This window comes from Helianthus annuus, chromosome 11, assembly GCF_002127325.2.
Source record: "Helianthus annuus cultivar XRQ/B chromosome 11, HanXRQr2.0-SUNRISE, whole genome shotgun sequence".
Lineage (NCBI taxonomy): Eukaryota > Viridiplantae > Streptophyta > Magnoliopsida > Asterales > Asteraceae > Helianthus > Helianthus annuus.
Window position 1 is genome coordinate 27,506,317 of NC_035443.2, and position 15,725 is coordinate 27,522,041.

General features: G+C 35.8%; 2 protein-coding genes across 7 annotated transcripts; one reads left to right on the forward strand and one right to left on the reverse strand.

Annotated features, from left to right (window-relative positions):
• The first annotated feature begins 2,724 nt into the window (after window positions 1-2,724).
• Window positions 2,725-6,374, forward strand: LOC110889946. 4 transcript variants are annotated; one of them, XR_004872289.1, is made up of 7 exons: window positions 2,725-3,587; window positions 3,673-3,998; window positions 4,234-4,322; window positions 4,775-4,937; window positions 5,088-5,136; window positions 5,675-5,715; window positions 6,124-6,374. XR_004872289.1 is itself a non-coding variant. In XM_022137514.2 (3 exons), the coding sequence occupies exons 1-3, from the start codon at window positions 2,999-3,001 to the stop codon at window positions 3,933-3,935; spliced, it is 369 nt and encodes a 122-aa protein (XP_021993206.1). In that variant the 5' UTR covers window positions 2,725-2,998; the 3' UTR covers window positions 3,936-4,126. The 4 variants fall into 4 exon arrangements, 1 of the variants encoding a protein (XP_021993206.1); XR_002564076.2 differs by having other exon boundaries at window positions 2,725-2,906; window positions 3,524-3,587; window positions 3,673-4,322; XR_004872288.1 differs by having other exon boundaries at window positions 3,673-4,322.
• Window positions 6,375-11,047: 4,673 nt separating this feature from the next.
• Window positions 11,048-15,511, reverse strand: LOC110889944 (G-type lectin S-receptor-like serine/threonine-protein kinase At4g27290). 3 transcript variants are annotated; one of them, XR_004872287.1, is made up of 7 exons: window positions 14,085-15,511; window positions 13,861-13,998; window positions 12,669-12,793; window positions 12,324-12,534; window positions 12,018-12,244; window positions 11,783-11,933; window positions 11,048-11,549 (listed from the first exon to the last, which is right to left on the reverse strand). XR_004872287.1 is itself a non-coding variant. In XM_022137512.2 (7 exons), the coding sequence occupies exons 1-7, from the start codon at window positions 15,388-15,390 to the stop codon at window positions 11,244-11,246; spliced, it is 2,475 nt and encodes an 824-aa protein (XP_021993204.1). In that variant the 5' UTR covers window positions 15,391-15,511; the 3' UTR covers window positions 11,048-11,243. The 3 variants fall into 3 exon arrangements, 2 of the variants coding, with proteins under 2 accessions (XP_021993204.1, XP_035835566.1); XM_022137512.2 differs by having other exon boundaries at window positions 12,007-12,244; XM_035979673.1 differs by lacking the exon at window positions 13,861-13,998 and having other exon boundaries at window positions 12,007-12,244.
• Between the last annotated feature and the right edge of the window lie 214 nt (window positions 15,512-15,725).

Here is a 15,725-nt window from a genome sequence, read left to right on the forward strand (position 1 = left end):
GCTAATTTAACACAACCGCTAGCACTATCTATAACAACCTTCCTAAAACCCTTAACATGCCCTACACGTCTTAAAATATACCCGTATACAAAAAACGTAACTAATATACCTTTATATTTAAAAAAAAAGTCAAATAAAAACCAGATTATAAGGCTCTCGCAGGGCGCGACCCCCTTAAGATAAGTAGTCGCGGGTCGCGACAAGGTGGCACCAGGCGGCACCAGGTTGTGCCACGTGTCCACATACGTGTGAGATCTACACCGTTGATTCACCCAAGCTAGGACCTACCCTAGGTCTCTCGCGGGCCGCGTAAATTTGAGAGCAGGCGCTCGCGGGCCGCGAGACGCCATGTTTCCAGCCTATATAAGGAGGCTTCGACCTTAGTTCAACTCGTTCAAAAATTTCTTTCCCTCTCTAAATATTATAAGCTAAAACTCTCGGGTATTATACCACTAAAAAGTGAAGCTTTGCCTCGTTGTAAATATTATAACCCCCGGTTACGTATTAGTTACTCTACCCGATTGATATAGGGTTACGTAACGCATGTCAAGCCTCTGCCTGACTCAGTCGTTAGACTTCTGTCTCGGGGCTATGGCTAATGTGAATTGGGTTATCTTACTAACACGTGTGCATTGTTTAATTTTAATAGATTATAACCAGGAAGTCACCAGAAAGCAGTAGTATTATCTAAAATAGCAAAGTGAGTCATTCTCTTTTTCTACCAAACTCTATTACTAAAACCTCAATTGTTTTAAATTATGATAACAGTGATTGAGTCTATGTATTCTACAATTACTGTCGGTATGTTGGGGTTTTGTATACATTACGTGTTACTACACTGTGAGTAGTAGCATGACCACAAGTCAGGATTGACAGTACCATGGGTGGTAATTGGGTAGATAAAAACATTGTAATCTCTCTCAATACTGTAAAGTATAAAAGTTTGTTTTGATTAAACTAGGATGCACTTGCCAGTATTTCTTGCTAATAAAACTTTTTAAAACGCGTTTCAGGTAACTTAATGTGAAGCTAATAAAAGCCAGCTGGAGAGCACTGAAAGCTTGGAAAAGTGGCTATAAAAATTACCTAAATAAGAAATGAGTTTTATTTCAATAAATTAGGGTTTATCCCTATAAATATATTATAAATGTAAACTTAGGTTTTTCCCATTTATTTATTATTTATAAAAGTGTGGTGTTTTAACTCTGATAAACTATTTCCTAATTACGGTCCTGATGTTTAATTTCCGCTTCCAAATTAATAAACACCGATACCACCGGCTCTGTGTGCTGCTCGTGGCCGCCTGCCACTACTAGAAAACTGGGCAATTGTCACTAAAATTTGCTACCGAAAAAAAAATGGTAGCAAATTTAGCAAGTCGCTTCCCCCAAAATTGAAATTAAGCGTACTTGTTATGATATGGTGGCTAAATGGTTGAAAATTTTGCCACCGTTTAACTTTGGTGATAAATCCGTAGGAAAAATACTAAACAAAATTAAAAACATCGCAAAAATCCATTAGAAATAAAAGGGCCTTTTTAATTGCCACCGTATTAATGGTGGCAAGATGAAAACTTAAATTAAGCGGGTTAATTTTTAGAGGCCCGCTCTTAATTTCACATCGCTACAATAGTTAGGGTTTTTGATCTAACTAGAATTACGACCCGCCGCAATGCGGCGGGAATTCTTTAGTTATAACTAAGTTGATTTAGGACCGTACGTTATGTTAAACCTGTCAAACGGGAAAAAATAGACGATGTAAAAACGTTCACCTACACACGCACGTTGCGTCGTGTTAACTCGCAAAATTTAGAACGAAACGTAAAAGCGTTAAACCAAAGACGCACGTTGCGATGTGTTAAGTCACAAAATTTAGAAGGAAGCATAAAGCGAAAAATTTGTGGAAAATGAAAACTATAAAGGACGAAAGTTGAAAGTAAAAAAAGTTGTGAGGATAGATTGTAAAAGATAAAAAGTTTTGGGTTAAAAGTAAAAAAACAAATAGTTTTGGGTTAAAAGTAATTTATGAAATACTTTTGGGTGAAAAGTAAAAAAATCAATTTTTTTTAAAACCCCCCAAAGCCAAGGTTACAACAACCATATGCATAACCATTTTTTCTTTGAAAAACCTCCAGGGATGTAAAACTGTGCCAAATAGCATCAATGCCACATTACCGGAGCGACCACAAACACTAAAGTTGCGGCATGTTTATGTGAAGATATTAGACCGAAACGCTAAACATGGAAATTAATAACTAAGTCAATTTAGGAAACCCGCACGTTATGTCGAACTTGTCAAACGGGGAAATAATAGACGATGTAAAAACGTTGAACCACATACGCACGTTGCGTCGTGTTAACTCGCAAAGTTTAGAACGAAACGTAAAAACGTTACACCACGCACGCACGCACGCACATTGCGATGTGTTAACTCACAAAATTTAGAACGAAGTATAAAGCGAAAAATTTGCGAAAAATGAAAACTATAAAGGACTAAAGTTGAAAGTAAAAAAAGTTGTGAGGATAGATAGTAAAAGATAAAAATTTTGGGTAAAAAGTAAAAAAACAAATAATTTTGGGTTAAAAGTAAATTAGCAAATACCTTTGGGTGAAAAGTATAAAAATCAATTTTTTTTGAAAAACTCACAAAGCATTGGTTACAAATCATGTATGCATAAAAAGGTTGCTAATTTATAGTGTTTTAATTTAATGAGGAGGTAACCCCCCAAAAGTTAATTGCCTCCTCCGCTCAACCCTAACATCCTTGAGATTTTCTCCCAAGACGAAGAACTCAGCTTCATTGTCCGAATTCGAATACACGGTTTGTCTGCGAAGACAGGCGGATAGCTGTTTGGCTCATTCAATCTTTAGCAACAGCCCCCTTACCAAACCAAATCCAAATTAAAGGTGGAAAGTAGTTGGTTTCATTCCAATCGTTGCTCCAGGTCTTGAAACTGGAATCGTAATTGACCTTCGCCCAAAATCGCTAGTCCCGGGTCATGAAACCAAACCCCAAATTGTTAAAAAATCACATGTTCCAGGTGTTGATTTAAAATATTGAAATTGCAGGTTGCTTGTATATTGTTCATAATATAAATTACAGGTCTTCAGGAGAGTATCAGCTGAAACTAATGGGTAGATAAAGCGTTTAAATTTGAAACTAATGGGTAGATAAATTAGAAAAGTATCGGCTGCCGCTGGAAGATCTGTTTGATTTTGTTTCGTGAGGATTAGATTAGGAGAGTAGTTTTTTATTAGATTAGAATTCTTGTAGGTCATGTTGACTTGATTAATGATTAGCAAGGGTTGTATCAAGTATAAATATAGGGTTTATGGGTCACGGATGATCTTTTGCTTTTATCAAAGTTTAAAATGTGACTTGTGATTTGTCACCAATATTGTGTTATGTGATTGTTCGATCCAGTTTTCCAACACTAATACGTGTACTTTGTACATGTAGAAGTCATGATTGTGTTTATTATGCTTAGTGTGAAATTAGGATTTTGACTTGTTCATAATTGTAGGGAACACAGGGTAACATGAAAGAAACTGAAAATATAGTCACTTCAACAGAAGTCGAACACGTTGGTAAGTTGACTTTTTTCATTTTTTTTTCTTCAGTTGAGAGGATTTCCTGATGTTACTGCTTGTTGTTGTGCTTCAATTTTATTAGTTCTCAACTCTGGAAAACTTGACAATAGTGTTGATGCTGTTGAAAGCTCAAAGGAGGCCCCTGCTGATGAAAATGATACGAATGATAATAATGAGACTGATGAAAGTGATGCCTTTGAGTCAAAACTGAGAATTGGCTTCAGCAACGGTATGCAGAGTTATGTCCAAGGAGTGAACAGAACGTGTCTTTCAGAATTCTCGGGTATTAGTGGCGTACACTTCGATTTAATGATGATACGCGCCAAAGCACAGCTAAAGTCATGACCGCTTATAATGAATCAGGATCTATATTCCTAATGCAGCAGGCACATTGTTTGGCTGTTCCATGTAATTTCCTTAAACATTGTCATGTATAATTAATTTTTTTATAACGAACTACTCACATACGTGATGTGGGCCCCTGGCGCATTGGCTTTTGTGTTCAAAATGCATTGGAGCGCATCACGCCTTTTTTACTTGCATTATTTTAAGTTTGCATTTAATGTTATGCATCTACTACAGATCGTAAAAGTATGATATCTGCTGGACTGACTTCCCTCTCATGTAATTGTGATATGTTAAGTTCTGTATATAGGAAGACTAGTATGAAAGTTTTGTGCATTGGTCATGGTGGTGGAAGCTTACCGTTGTTTTTGGCTTGCAAAATTCCAGGTTATATATCTAAATACTATATCAATTATTGGAATGATATTTTACGTACTGTTGTATATCTTGCTTTCAGATGTACTTTGACTATTACAAATTTTCTGTGAATTTGTATTACATTTTTTGAAGATAGTAGCAGTCCCTTTTTTGAGTATGATACAACTATATATTATCTAAGGTTGCAATATTATACTTGGTTTAAAAAAGCGTGAGGCAAAAATTAAGGTTGCAGACTTGCAGGTGATTAACTAACTTCTTCATTAGTTATGAGTTTTGTATGAAGGGCTCGATTATCTTTAATGGCTAACACTAAAACATTTAGCTTAATAGGAAACGGGAAGTGTATTTTGCAGTCCATTTTACTCATATATAACTTTTGAGACACTAGTTGTTATGAAAAAAAAAATGAATTTTGGGCAAACTAACGTTTTGTGTCAACCTACCCTCTTTTCTTCCAGGAACGAGCTGCTAAGGAAGCTGCTACTAAGGAGGCTGCAAGTCGGGGTGCAAACGAGCCGAGCCCAAGCTCGACTAGGCTCGAGCTCGAGCTCGTTTAACATATGAAAGCTCGAGCTCGACTCGATTCGAGCTTTATTTCTAAAGCTCGAGCTCGGCTCGAAGGTAATTTTTGAAGCTCGGGTTCGACTCGTTTAGTATTTATTAATTAATTTATATTTATATTAATTATAATTATTAACTTGACCAACATAAGTTAAAATGACTGTGCTGGTATTTTGTCTTAACTTGACTGTTTTTTATTATTTTGTGTAGAAATTTGGTTCAAAATTTAATTACGAGGCGATGGCTCCTCTTTGATGAGGTAACCAATATGTTCTTATCTTGGTTTCTTAATTTGTTACAATTTAAGAAATATTTAGAAATAGGGGCATGAATGACCCGAGCTTGGCCCATACAACATAAGAGAGCTTGAACTCTACTCAATTTGAGCTCTATTTCTAAAGGGTGCATATGAGTAGTTTTTAGATGCATATTTTCAATACCTTGTTTTAGACAATTTAAGTCTGCTTGTTTAAATAGTTTGTTTATCATTTTCCCTAAAAGGAAATGAAGTTAAGTTAACAAATTTCACTATATTGTTATTTTAATGGTGATTGATTTAAAACAGTGCATTTTGTTTTTCTTTTGAATTGCTTGCCCGATGACCTTTTTCTTGGGGCTGCTCGGGTTGGCAGTATCTTGCTGTGGTCTATTGCTTTTTAATGGAATGAATACCTCTTTTTCCTGCCAAAATATTATCTTTAGTTTTATGGTTTCGGTTTGATTTCTACATTTTTTTCTATGATGTCGGTACTTCATGGACATGGTGCGTATGATTTTTACATTCTTGTCGACAACAGGTGTAAAGAAGGGATCTTTTTGGAGCTGAGAAGACCCTAAGGTATTTTTAATCCTTTTAGACTAATAACTTTTGTGCATTTGTATCGTTTCCTAGTGTTATTATGTTTGTTTGGTTTGCGATGCTTGTTTTTTATTGTTAGGTTTGACGCTCTTAAATTAGTGAGAATGTTAAGGAATTTCATATTGATTTGATTACACCTTCTTTACGGGTTGTTTCATACAAAAATATGTTTTTAAAATTAGGTGTAATTTCCTTCTTAATATGTAAACAAACTGGAATATGCTATTTAGCTTCTAGCACTTGAATTGTAGCTCACAATTTTATTTTGTTTTCTTTGCAACCAACTTGACCCATTATTACTTTTCGTTAATTTTGATTTCTTGATTTTATCATTATTACTTTTTGTTAATTCTGATTTTTTGATTTTATTCATTGGTTGTTTTGTAGATTGAAAAGTTGAACTTAGTTATCAAGGAGCTCGTTAAGGAAAAAGATGAAAAAAAAGGTTCAATGGAATTATTGCAGGATTGTTGGCTGAAAAAGAAAAAAGATATGGTGGATAAAGATGTTATGCTTGATAGGATGTCACAAATTGAAGCTATGTTAACAGCTGCAGTTCGAAGATATGCTATAAACACTTGTTTTTGAATGTTTAGATGTTTATCTTATTATGATAATTTTAGTTATTTTATGTTTTAGTTGGTATTTATTATATGCTTTTGAAAACGATATTTTTTATATAATTTTTGGATTTTATTAGACTTCTTTTATATTATTTTGTATTTTTATTGATATGTAATTTTGATGAAATTGGCAGGGAGAAAAAAATCTGAATTAAAAACCAATATTCCAAACCAAACCAATATTACAGTAATCAATAAATGGTAGCAAATAAACGATAGCAAATGGTTGCAAAATGGTTGCAAATTGTGTAAAAAATGGTGACTAAATGGTGACAATATCGGTAGCTAAATGGTATCAAAACTCGTAAATTGTGTAAAAAAATGGTGGCTAAATGGTGGAAATATTGGTGGCTAAATGGTATCAAAACGTGCAAAAACCGATGGCTAAATGGTGGCAATATCAGTGGCTAAATGGTATGAAAACACGTCATAATTCGGTGGCAAACAAGGTGGAGCGTAGCAAACATGAAGCGGTGGCAAATAATTTTGACCAATTTTGTGGTGGCAAAAATAAGGTAGCAAAATATAAAATGGTGGCTATCTGGTGGCATTAGGGCAATTGACACGGGTGTTTTTGTCACCGTATTTTCGGTGGCAAACTGGTGACAACAAGGAAATTGCTATCATTTTGTAACCAAAAATTACATGACAAAAACCATGTTTTCTAGTAGTGTGCCCCTCGGGGCAAGGGGTCGGGGGTTGCGACACTATCGTTCCCATTTTCGGGATTCAACGACCACCATCTTCCGTTCAATAGTTCAATTGCAGTGGTCCAAGACCAATCAGAAGTGCTCTCATCTCAGTTAAGCCGGAAAAGACAACACGGCAACCAAACGCAACCGCCACCTCAAGCCTTTGTCTATCTTGTCTTCTGAATGCCCATCCTTTTTACGATCACATAAAAATATTACACAGACCTTTTAGAATCATCAATAGGTTAGACATATTTTGTTTTCTGTAGCCGATAACTTAGTTCCATTTCAGAGAACTCAGGATCATCAACAGCGCCCACGACACTTCAAAACAAATAGGTACACAAGTAATTTGTATTGCATGCGTTAACATTCATAATACTCAGGTACCACTGAAACAACAACCCCACAAGTCAAGGATGATAACAACGGGAAAAGTACGGCTTCCACTGAACCATCCTTAAGTGATTGTCATCAACCAAAGGATTCACCAACAAATCAAAAGAAAAACAACCCCTTGGTACACCCACAACAACTTTCACTATTCATATAGTTTACGGCGTATACACAGTCCACGTTATTTGTATTAACAAAAAAATGGTTTCTTAGCAACGTCCACGCACACATACAACACAATCAAAGAAATAGAGAAGACCATTGATGTATTGGTACGATGTCCACACCACTAAACACCCCAACTCACCAGCAAACTAACGAACAAGACGATTGGGAGGATGATGAACGGTGGACAACTAATGGACGAATCAAGGAGACATTCAAAACTTGTTTAAATTAATCATACTATCTCGTTCGACGTGGTTACTATGGTCACCCGATTTAAAATAATTTTTCAATGACTTTCAAACGACCTTTTCTTCTTACCCTTAAGCATTTTAGTACATTTTTGGGCCATTTGGCCAGAAATCAAATGATCACTTTTTTATACAAACAAACTAGGAAGTCCATATCAAAAAACTAAATAAATAAACAAGCCTACTACTAAAGTAGTAAAAAACAGACAAATAACTAAATGAAAAAAGAAACATGAGGTGCAGTTTTGTAAAGATTTCCACTTTCATTATCTCTTTTACCAACTATTGTATTCTTGGTTTTTATGTCAATTATGCAATTCATGAATTGATATATTAATGATACTACCACAATACTTTAAAAGATAAACCAGGTGAAACAAACCATGCAAACTGAAGGCCAACAACGATTACACCTTAACTTTAGGTTTCATTTATGATATTGATTTCCAGTTAATTTTATTCAGTCCTTGGTGATATGCTATATTTGTTCTTTCATCCAACCATTGTTACACATTTCAAGTTAATTTATCATAACTCACATGTTTCGTTTTGTAAGATAACAGTGACATGTTGGGTTTTGTAACTAACAAACTTCATGCTTAAAAGTCAACATTTATAATACATATCATAAATGAATATGATATCAGTCGGGATACCCGCTGCAACGCGCGAGCTTTCCCACTAGTTGATATACAAAGAGCTTCATGTCTTTTAATCACCATCCTAAACAAGAAAGTTGCTCAATATGATTATATCTTATTATTAAATATTTAAATTTTAAATCAACTGACGATTAAGTTAGAAACTTTTGATCGTCTTGTTGGAAGCACAACAGAAAGTCTATGGTGATGATAGAAATAAGTGTATGAGAATTAAGATGGAGGTCTTCTAAAGTTGAATAATATATAATACTCAGCAAATGAGAATTGAAAGTTGGTGGTTACGGTTTCCTAAGGGAATTAATCAGCAAGGAAATATTAAAGACGATGTGGACAGCAGTTACGAGCAATATTTTCGGAGTAGATTGTACGTCGAATCGGTCTCCATATCGGTCCATCGGTCAGGTCGATTTGACCGGTTGAACTGGATATAAAAACCTGATGTTGCTGTAAATATTATAAAAATTAATAAAGTAAAATTAAAAAAAAATTATTCAAAATCCGGTTTAAACGCTTGGTTTTCTGGTCCGACCGCCAGAAACATGTCCAACCGGCCGATTTGACTTAAAACGGGTTTGTAGGGTGAATCGGACCAGTCAGACACCAGGTTCCTTGTCCGGTCTGAATTTCAAAACATAGGTTATGAGGACCCGTTGTGCAATTAATTAGAATTTAATTATAAAAATGATCCTCTATTATGTTCATGTTATGTGTTTTGGCGTCAAACTTTCATTAGTTACACATTTAGACCTAAAGTTTGCTCAAACGTATATAACATATGTTTAGCAACAATATAGAAAGACTGCTTGTCATTTCCCATACAAATATGTTTCTCTTTTTAGTCAATTAATATACATTGGCCTAGGTCAACTTGCAAACTAAAAGAAAAACCATAATAAATAAAAGCTACATTGAAAAGAAACAAATAAAGAAAAAAATTAGAACATTACAAGCAAGTGACATCGAAGCAAAATTGTGCAAAGCTCAATGGCTATGTAGCTAAAGCAAGGGCCGATTTTTGTTAAATATTTTTGAAACTATTTTAAACTGGGCTTAGAATACTTAGAGTTACGAAAGAAATGGCAAATGGGCAGGCCGGAAAGATAGAAATCGAAATGTCATTTGGAGCATCCAAACGTCGCCAAAGCTAGTACTTGAGATGTGGATATGTCGTTATGTCATGTCACGGAACAATTATTCAATGGTCGCAAAAGCCGCGTGCATCGTTTTGCCCCTAACTTTCCGTATGATTTGTAGTGTTAGGGGGGAAGGGCAAAACCCTAACCTGCCCGAAATTGCACTAATCTTGCATTGTCAACTTACTTTTACACTAAATCAACCCAAAACACACTATTGGTGGCACTACTACACTAAGCAATGGACCCACCTTTTTACACTACCCTTTCTCTCCCTACACACCACTCTCTCTTACCCACAACACTTATCAACGGGTAACTAAAATCCCAACCTACTACCCGATTTGGGGTACCTGAGAATGGGTAGCGGTGATGTCAAAGATTCGGGAAACCCCACCCGAAACCCAAATCGGTGAGTGCTGCCGCCCCCTTAATTGGAAATAGTGGTCGTTTCTAAATATTGTGTTAACTGCTAATTCTACATCAATAATTAAGTTTGATTTTTGCTTAATTTCTGAAAGATGTTTTTTTTTTTTTAATGAACAACGAATCCTACAAATGGGCTACTGGCGAAATTCACCACATCGGGATACACTCGTCTCCGAACTGGGGAAAACCCTCGCCTAGGGCAGAAGCCCGTGAACACTCACCCAAAGGCACGACAGTGCGGTGAGGTAAAACCCATTCAGTTCTAGGATCGAGCTAGCGATCGCCGCCTACTCGCCTAGTCTCCCATCATCACCAGGTGCCGCTGAAAACTAATGGGGAGAAGCAGGAATTGAACTTGGGTCTCTTGGAAACCCAGTCTCTCCCTTAGCACTCCACCACAAGCTCATTGGGTTCTGAAAGATGTTTTAGTTGCTAATGTTTCCTTGTCAAAATGAAAATCTTGTTGATTTGTTGGTCCGAAGCCCAAGAGGGGGGCTTATAACAATTAAATTCAGAAAAAGTGCCAGCTTTTTACTCACTCTAGACCTTGTCCGTGACAAGTGGTGAAAAAAAAGCAAACCACACATAAATATGCAAAACAAATCTGGTATAGGTAACTGGGCATACTAATTACGTATCTAATTGAGCTGTTGGTCTAATAAGAGGGCTGAATAATGAATAATTTATAGTGAGTGAATTGTATATAACTATCTATACTTTTTCAATAACTATACTTGATATTAAAAGTATTCAGATTGAAAATATAATAAATAACATACAGGGGCAGGGTAAAAAGCATTCCTGTTATCTTATAAGAACATGCAAACTTGTTTTACTCTACATGTTTTCCATAACCCACTCATCAGAATCAAAGCCACACTCACGAAACAAGATACGATTTTCGCCTAACCGTTCCGCAACAGGTTTGAATGTTAATCCACGCTTACAACAAAAATAGTGTTAATGAAATGCAAGTTTATTTTACACTAATTAACTTATCAGTGATACATGTTGACTTTACATCCCTGTCCTAGCAAATAGCAAGATATATAGAAGTTCACATTTTATACACGGTACTATATTTATGACTATGCATCCGAAATGCTTAATAAACTTAAAGCTTGAAGTTCTTTATTTCAATAAATGCAACTTCCGTTTATCTACCATTCAACATTGTAATGCTTAGTTCATTGTTAGAACCTGTTCCATATGAACATGAAGATTGATTAGTATCTTGCTTAGTTTTTCCAACATAAAATCCCGGCTCTTTAGGTGAAGGCAATGGACCCTCACTCCCCAACATCATGATCACAGAAGTCATTGTGGGTCTATCTTCCGGGTGACGTTGAACACACAACAAACCAACATGGATTGAGCGTAGAACCTGAGACACATTGACTGATTCACCTAGGCACTTGGCAACTAATTGCAAGGATTCACCTTCATTATGGAGTACCCATACCTGTCAAGAACACAAGACTTATGTTTTGTTGTTTTCGTTTTAGGTAATTTTTGAAGTTAACCAGTAACAGGTCAACATATACAAATTCCCACCTTTTCACTTTAAAAGAAGGGTGATGATACCTTAAATCCATTTTTTTTAATCAAAATTGTTTAAGTATCTTAGTTTTCAGTGGTCGAAAACTGTTACTTTCATCCAAAATATATTAAAAACAAAACTAGGCCCAAACTTACATATCCCAAAAGGTTGTTCCAATTGTCTTTGTAGACGAACTCTTTGTTTTTTTCCCCACATACAATTTCCAGCACTAATACCCCAAAGCTATATACGTCTGATTTTATCGAAAATATACCACTTCCGGCATACTCTGGCGCCATGTAGCCACTGTGAAAAATCAAAGACAATGTAAGTGATTCACTAAATAACTTTAAATGAGGTTACAGTAGATGAATCTCACTATGTTCCAACCACTCTGTTTGTATTTGCCTCTAACTGATTTCCTCCAAAAATTCTAGCCAAGCCAAAATCCGATATCTTTGGGTTCATATCTGTGTCAAGCAAAATATTGCTGACTTTGAGGTCTCTATGTATGATTCGGAGCCGAGAATCCTGGTGAAGGTAAAGAAGCCCACGAGCAATTCCAAGAATTATGTGATATCGTGCAGGCCAATCAAGGAGTTCACTTTGAGTTTTATCTGTGAATAGTTTGAATTTTAGTTTACATTCTTGATGATTCAAAAATTTTCTTTTTTTTTTTATCATTATTTCATTTACCGAATATGATTGAATCAAGGCCTTTGTTTGGCATGTATTCATAAATCAGCATCTTTTCTGCTCCCTCTATACAGTAGCCCAGGAGCTTGACCAAATTCCGATGTTGTAGTTTTGATATCAAGATGACTTCATTCTTGAACTCGTGAAGTCCTTGAGTTGATGTTTTTGCTAGACGCTTCACTGCTATTTCCTGCTCCCCTTTTAGTACACCCTTTAACATAAATTTTTAATATAAATATGCATCTTCAAGTCCAACTTGTTTAACTTCGCGTATTCTTACTAATTATTTGCTTTAAAAATTTTTAAAAATTGTACTACATAGAAGGCCATGGAGTCATAGAATACCTTGTAAACTGGTCCAAATCCTCCCTCTCCAAGTTTGTTGTTGATTGAAAAGTTGTTTGTAGCTTTAAGTAATGTAGACAAACCAAATAGTGGTAGCTCTAGATCTTCATTGTTTCCTGATGTCTCTGTTAGGGAAAAACACAAGTTCATTTAAAAGAACTATTAATATCGGTACATATAAATGGTAACTTACTCATTGTTCCTAACACATATAATTTGCTCCACAAGTTCATAAAACAACAATAAACACATAAACAAAATAAACAATCATGTTCAACCATAGCCCATAACTTTCAATTAAATTTTTAAACATTCAAGCCCTAATATTAAATGTTGATTACTTGTAACTAATCATTTAAACAAACAAAGCTATAAATAAAACAACAAAATCGTTTAACTACAAGTCTAGAACAACAAAAAAAAAATTAAAAAAATATAAAAAGATTAAACCTTACACATCTATATTTTCTCCTAATCATCACATAAAACAAAATAAATAAATAAACCATACTAGTTCTATATTGGAATTCTAACGTAATATGGGTCGATCTAACCGGAATTTTGGTTTTTCCGGTAAAAAAAGCCACCAGGTCGTGAGCAGTGGCGTCAAGTCGCTGGGAGGTTTTTTGGGGGCGGGATTCGGAAATGGAATGAGTGAATGGGTTTGGATTATTTTATTTAGTTTAAATTTCTTTAGGTTGGGTTTGGGCTTGGGCTTGTGTTAATAAAAATTGATTGCAGATTGGGCTTTGATTGGATTAAATAATTAAGTGAATAAGTGGTTAATAATTATTTTTTTTTCTAAGTGGGGCGGTTGAAAATTTTCAAGGGGTGCGGGTGAAAAATTACAAGGGGTGCGGTCGGGATTTCCGGCGAAAAATAACACTAAAAAATATTTTTTCAGGGGGTGCGCCCGCCCACCCTTAGCTTAGGGTGGGTACGACCCTGATGGTAAGGTATAATGTTTTTGTTTGTTGATTTGGAACATGTTTTCCAGACTTGAAATTGTATATAATAAAAATTGGTCTCACATATCTTAAATTATGTAATAAGTTTTTGCAGTTTATATATCTAATAGGTTTAATGCAGTTCAAAAATACAATTTGGCCCCTTCTATGTTTTCGGTTTAGAAAATATATATATATATTTTTTTTTGGTTGATAAAACATAACTTGGTTTTCAAACTTCATACCTTGTTGCTGTTTCTTCTTCATATTATAACGATAAAATAAGCACATTGAAAGTAGCATGGCCAAAACTACAAGTGCCATTGGGACTAGGACTCGTACTCTTCTCCCTGCACCTGAGCTTTTACTGTTTTTTATTGAGTCTGTGTCATAACATAATGTTCATTTGATAAGTAGACAAATAGTTATGAAGATAGTAATGAAAAGATAACTATCTGTTTTGCTTTACCTAACTCTGAAGCTGACACTCGTACATAAAGAGTGTCCCCATTTTCAGCAAACGTTCTGATATCAGTTAGATTGCCAAACCACAGCAAGCAACCACTCCCAGTCCCTGATATATTCGAATATGTGTAAGCCGTACACGAACAATTTGTTTTACACATCTTCTCACACTCTACAAGGGTCATCGTCTGGTTATACCATGACCTCTGCGTTTCGGGTAACTTCAAATTTGTATATCTGATGAACCCATCCCCAGGTCCACAATCCAAACGGGCAGTACGCCGACACCCATGGGTGGAATCTGCAACTCTCCACTCATCAGGAGATATTGGTTCAAACCCCTTCAAACATGAACAAACTGGGGAGTTGTAAATGTTGCAGCTTGCGAACGGCCCGCACACTGCGTATTGATCACAGTGATCACTTTCTGGGTCCGAATGAAAGTCCCATTTTTGTTTGCTATCATGCCACAACAGGCGCTCTATATGACCAGTTGGTTGTACCACGAGCCTCGTATAAACTGAAGTATTTACAAGATTATATTGGTAGTAAATTTCTCTCTGATTAACAACAAAGGTATACTTGTAAATCGGGTTCGGCTTCATATTAGGATTCCCGCTAAACCTGAGTCCATTCCATGGACCTGAGCGGAATTTTATCTCCTGGCCATCCCTTAGGAGCAGCAACTCAGGGTAGCCTCTGCTATCAAGCCTAACAGAAAAATCACCGGCAGCAGGATCATCTTCAGATTTCCATGATGTGTAGTATCTTTCAATTCCTGTAACCAAATTCTTGCCATTCTTCATTCCAGGAAGTAAAGTGTCTGTCAGAAAGTCAAAACTTTGCCATATGGGATCTTCTTGATTGTGATCATCACCTTCCTCGTAGATTATAAAGTTTCCTGTATCAAGAAGTTGACCAATAGGATTCATCACTGATGTTGTTGATGAGTTCTCTGACGACCAAACGATAGTCCCCATGGTGGTGTCCCGGAGAATAAGAACTCCCTGAAGGGTGAGAGTTAGCTTGCCATTGGCATCCCTGAGCGGGGCGTTCCGGTTGGCTACCCATACTACGGTTTTGATTGATATTTTCTTGTACCAAATTCCGACATAATGGTTCGTGGAGTTACCCGGGCTAAAGAAACCAAGTTCAAAAGTTTCTTGTGGTGAAACAATGGTTTCATTATATCTAACGGTTTGGCTTGCAGATATGGTGCCTGCAGCATCGCATTGGGAACAAGTTGTTGATGCATAAAGCACCAGGAAGGCAAGCAGCATCTTGGTCTTGGTAACACTTCTATCCTCCATTATTAACGTATCAGTAAGCTACCCTTTCAAAATTTAAAAATAAAAATTCTTTTGCTTCATTTTGAAAACTAAGAACCAAACTCTACGTTATGTGACCAAGAAATTAAATGTCTATTTTTCTGGGTGTCTGATTCTTGGAAGGTGGTCCCGTATTAATTACATGTTAATATATTTTTATTATTCAACAAAATTTACGTGTTTGTAAAGAACAATTGTTTTCTAGATATAAATATATGAAAAACTGAAAATGACTACTATGTTTTTCATGTATATGTATACCTAATTAAGATGTTTTCTTGTATTCTAGAGTACTAATGAAATGCTAAGAAGTAAGA

What these genes read in the sequence shown, in the direction of transcription:
- LOC110889946 (XM_022137514.2), top strand. Translation starts at nt 2,999, where the DNA reads ATGAAACCAAACCCCAAATTGTTAAAAAATCACATGTTCCAG. An exon ending in TAAAAAATCACATGTTCCAG is followed by an intron (nt 3,041 to 3,523) that starts GTGTTGATTTAA and finishes TCATAATTGTAG; the next exon opens with GGAACACAGGGTAACATGAA. An exon ending in AACAGAAGTCGAACACGTTG is followed by an intron (nt 3,588 to 3,672) that starts GTAAGTTGACTT and finishes CAATTTTATTAG; the next exon opens with TTCTCAACTCTGGAAAACTT.
- LOC110889944 (XM_022137512.2), bottom strand. Translation starts at nt 15,390, where the DNA reads ATGGAGGATAGAAGTGTTACCAAGACCAAGATGCTGCTTGCCTTCCTG. An exon ending in AACAGAGTGGTTGGAACATA is followed by an intron (nt 11,934 to 12,006) that starts GTGAGATTCATC and finishes GATTTTTCACAG; the next exon opens with TGGCTACATGGCGCCAGAGT. An exon ending in GGAACAACCTTTTGGGATAT is followed by an intron (nt 11,550 to 11,782) that starts GTAAGTTTGGGC and finishes TGTTCTTGACAG; the next exon opens with GTATGGGTACTCCATAATGA.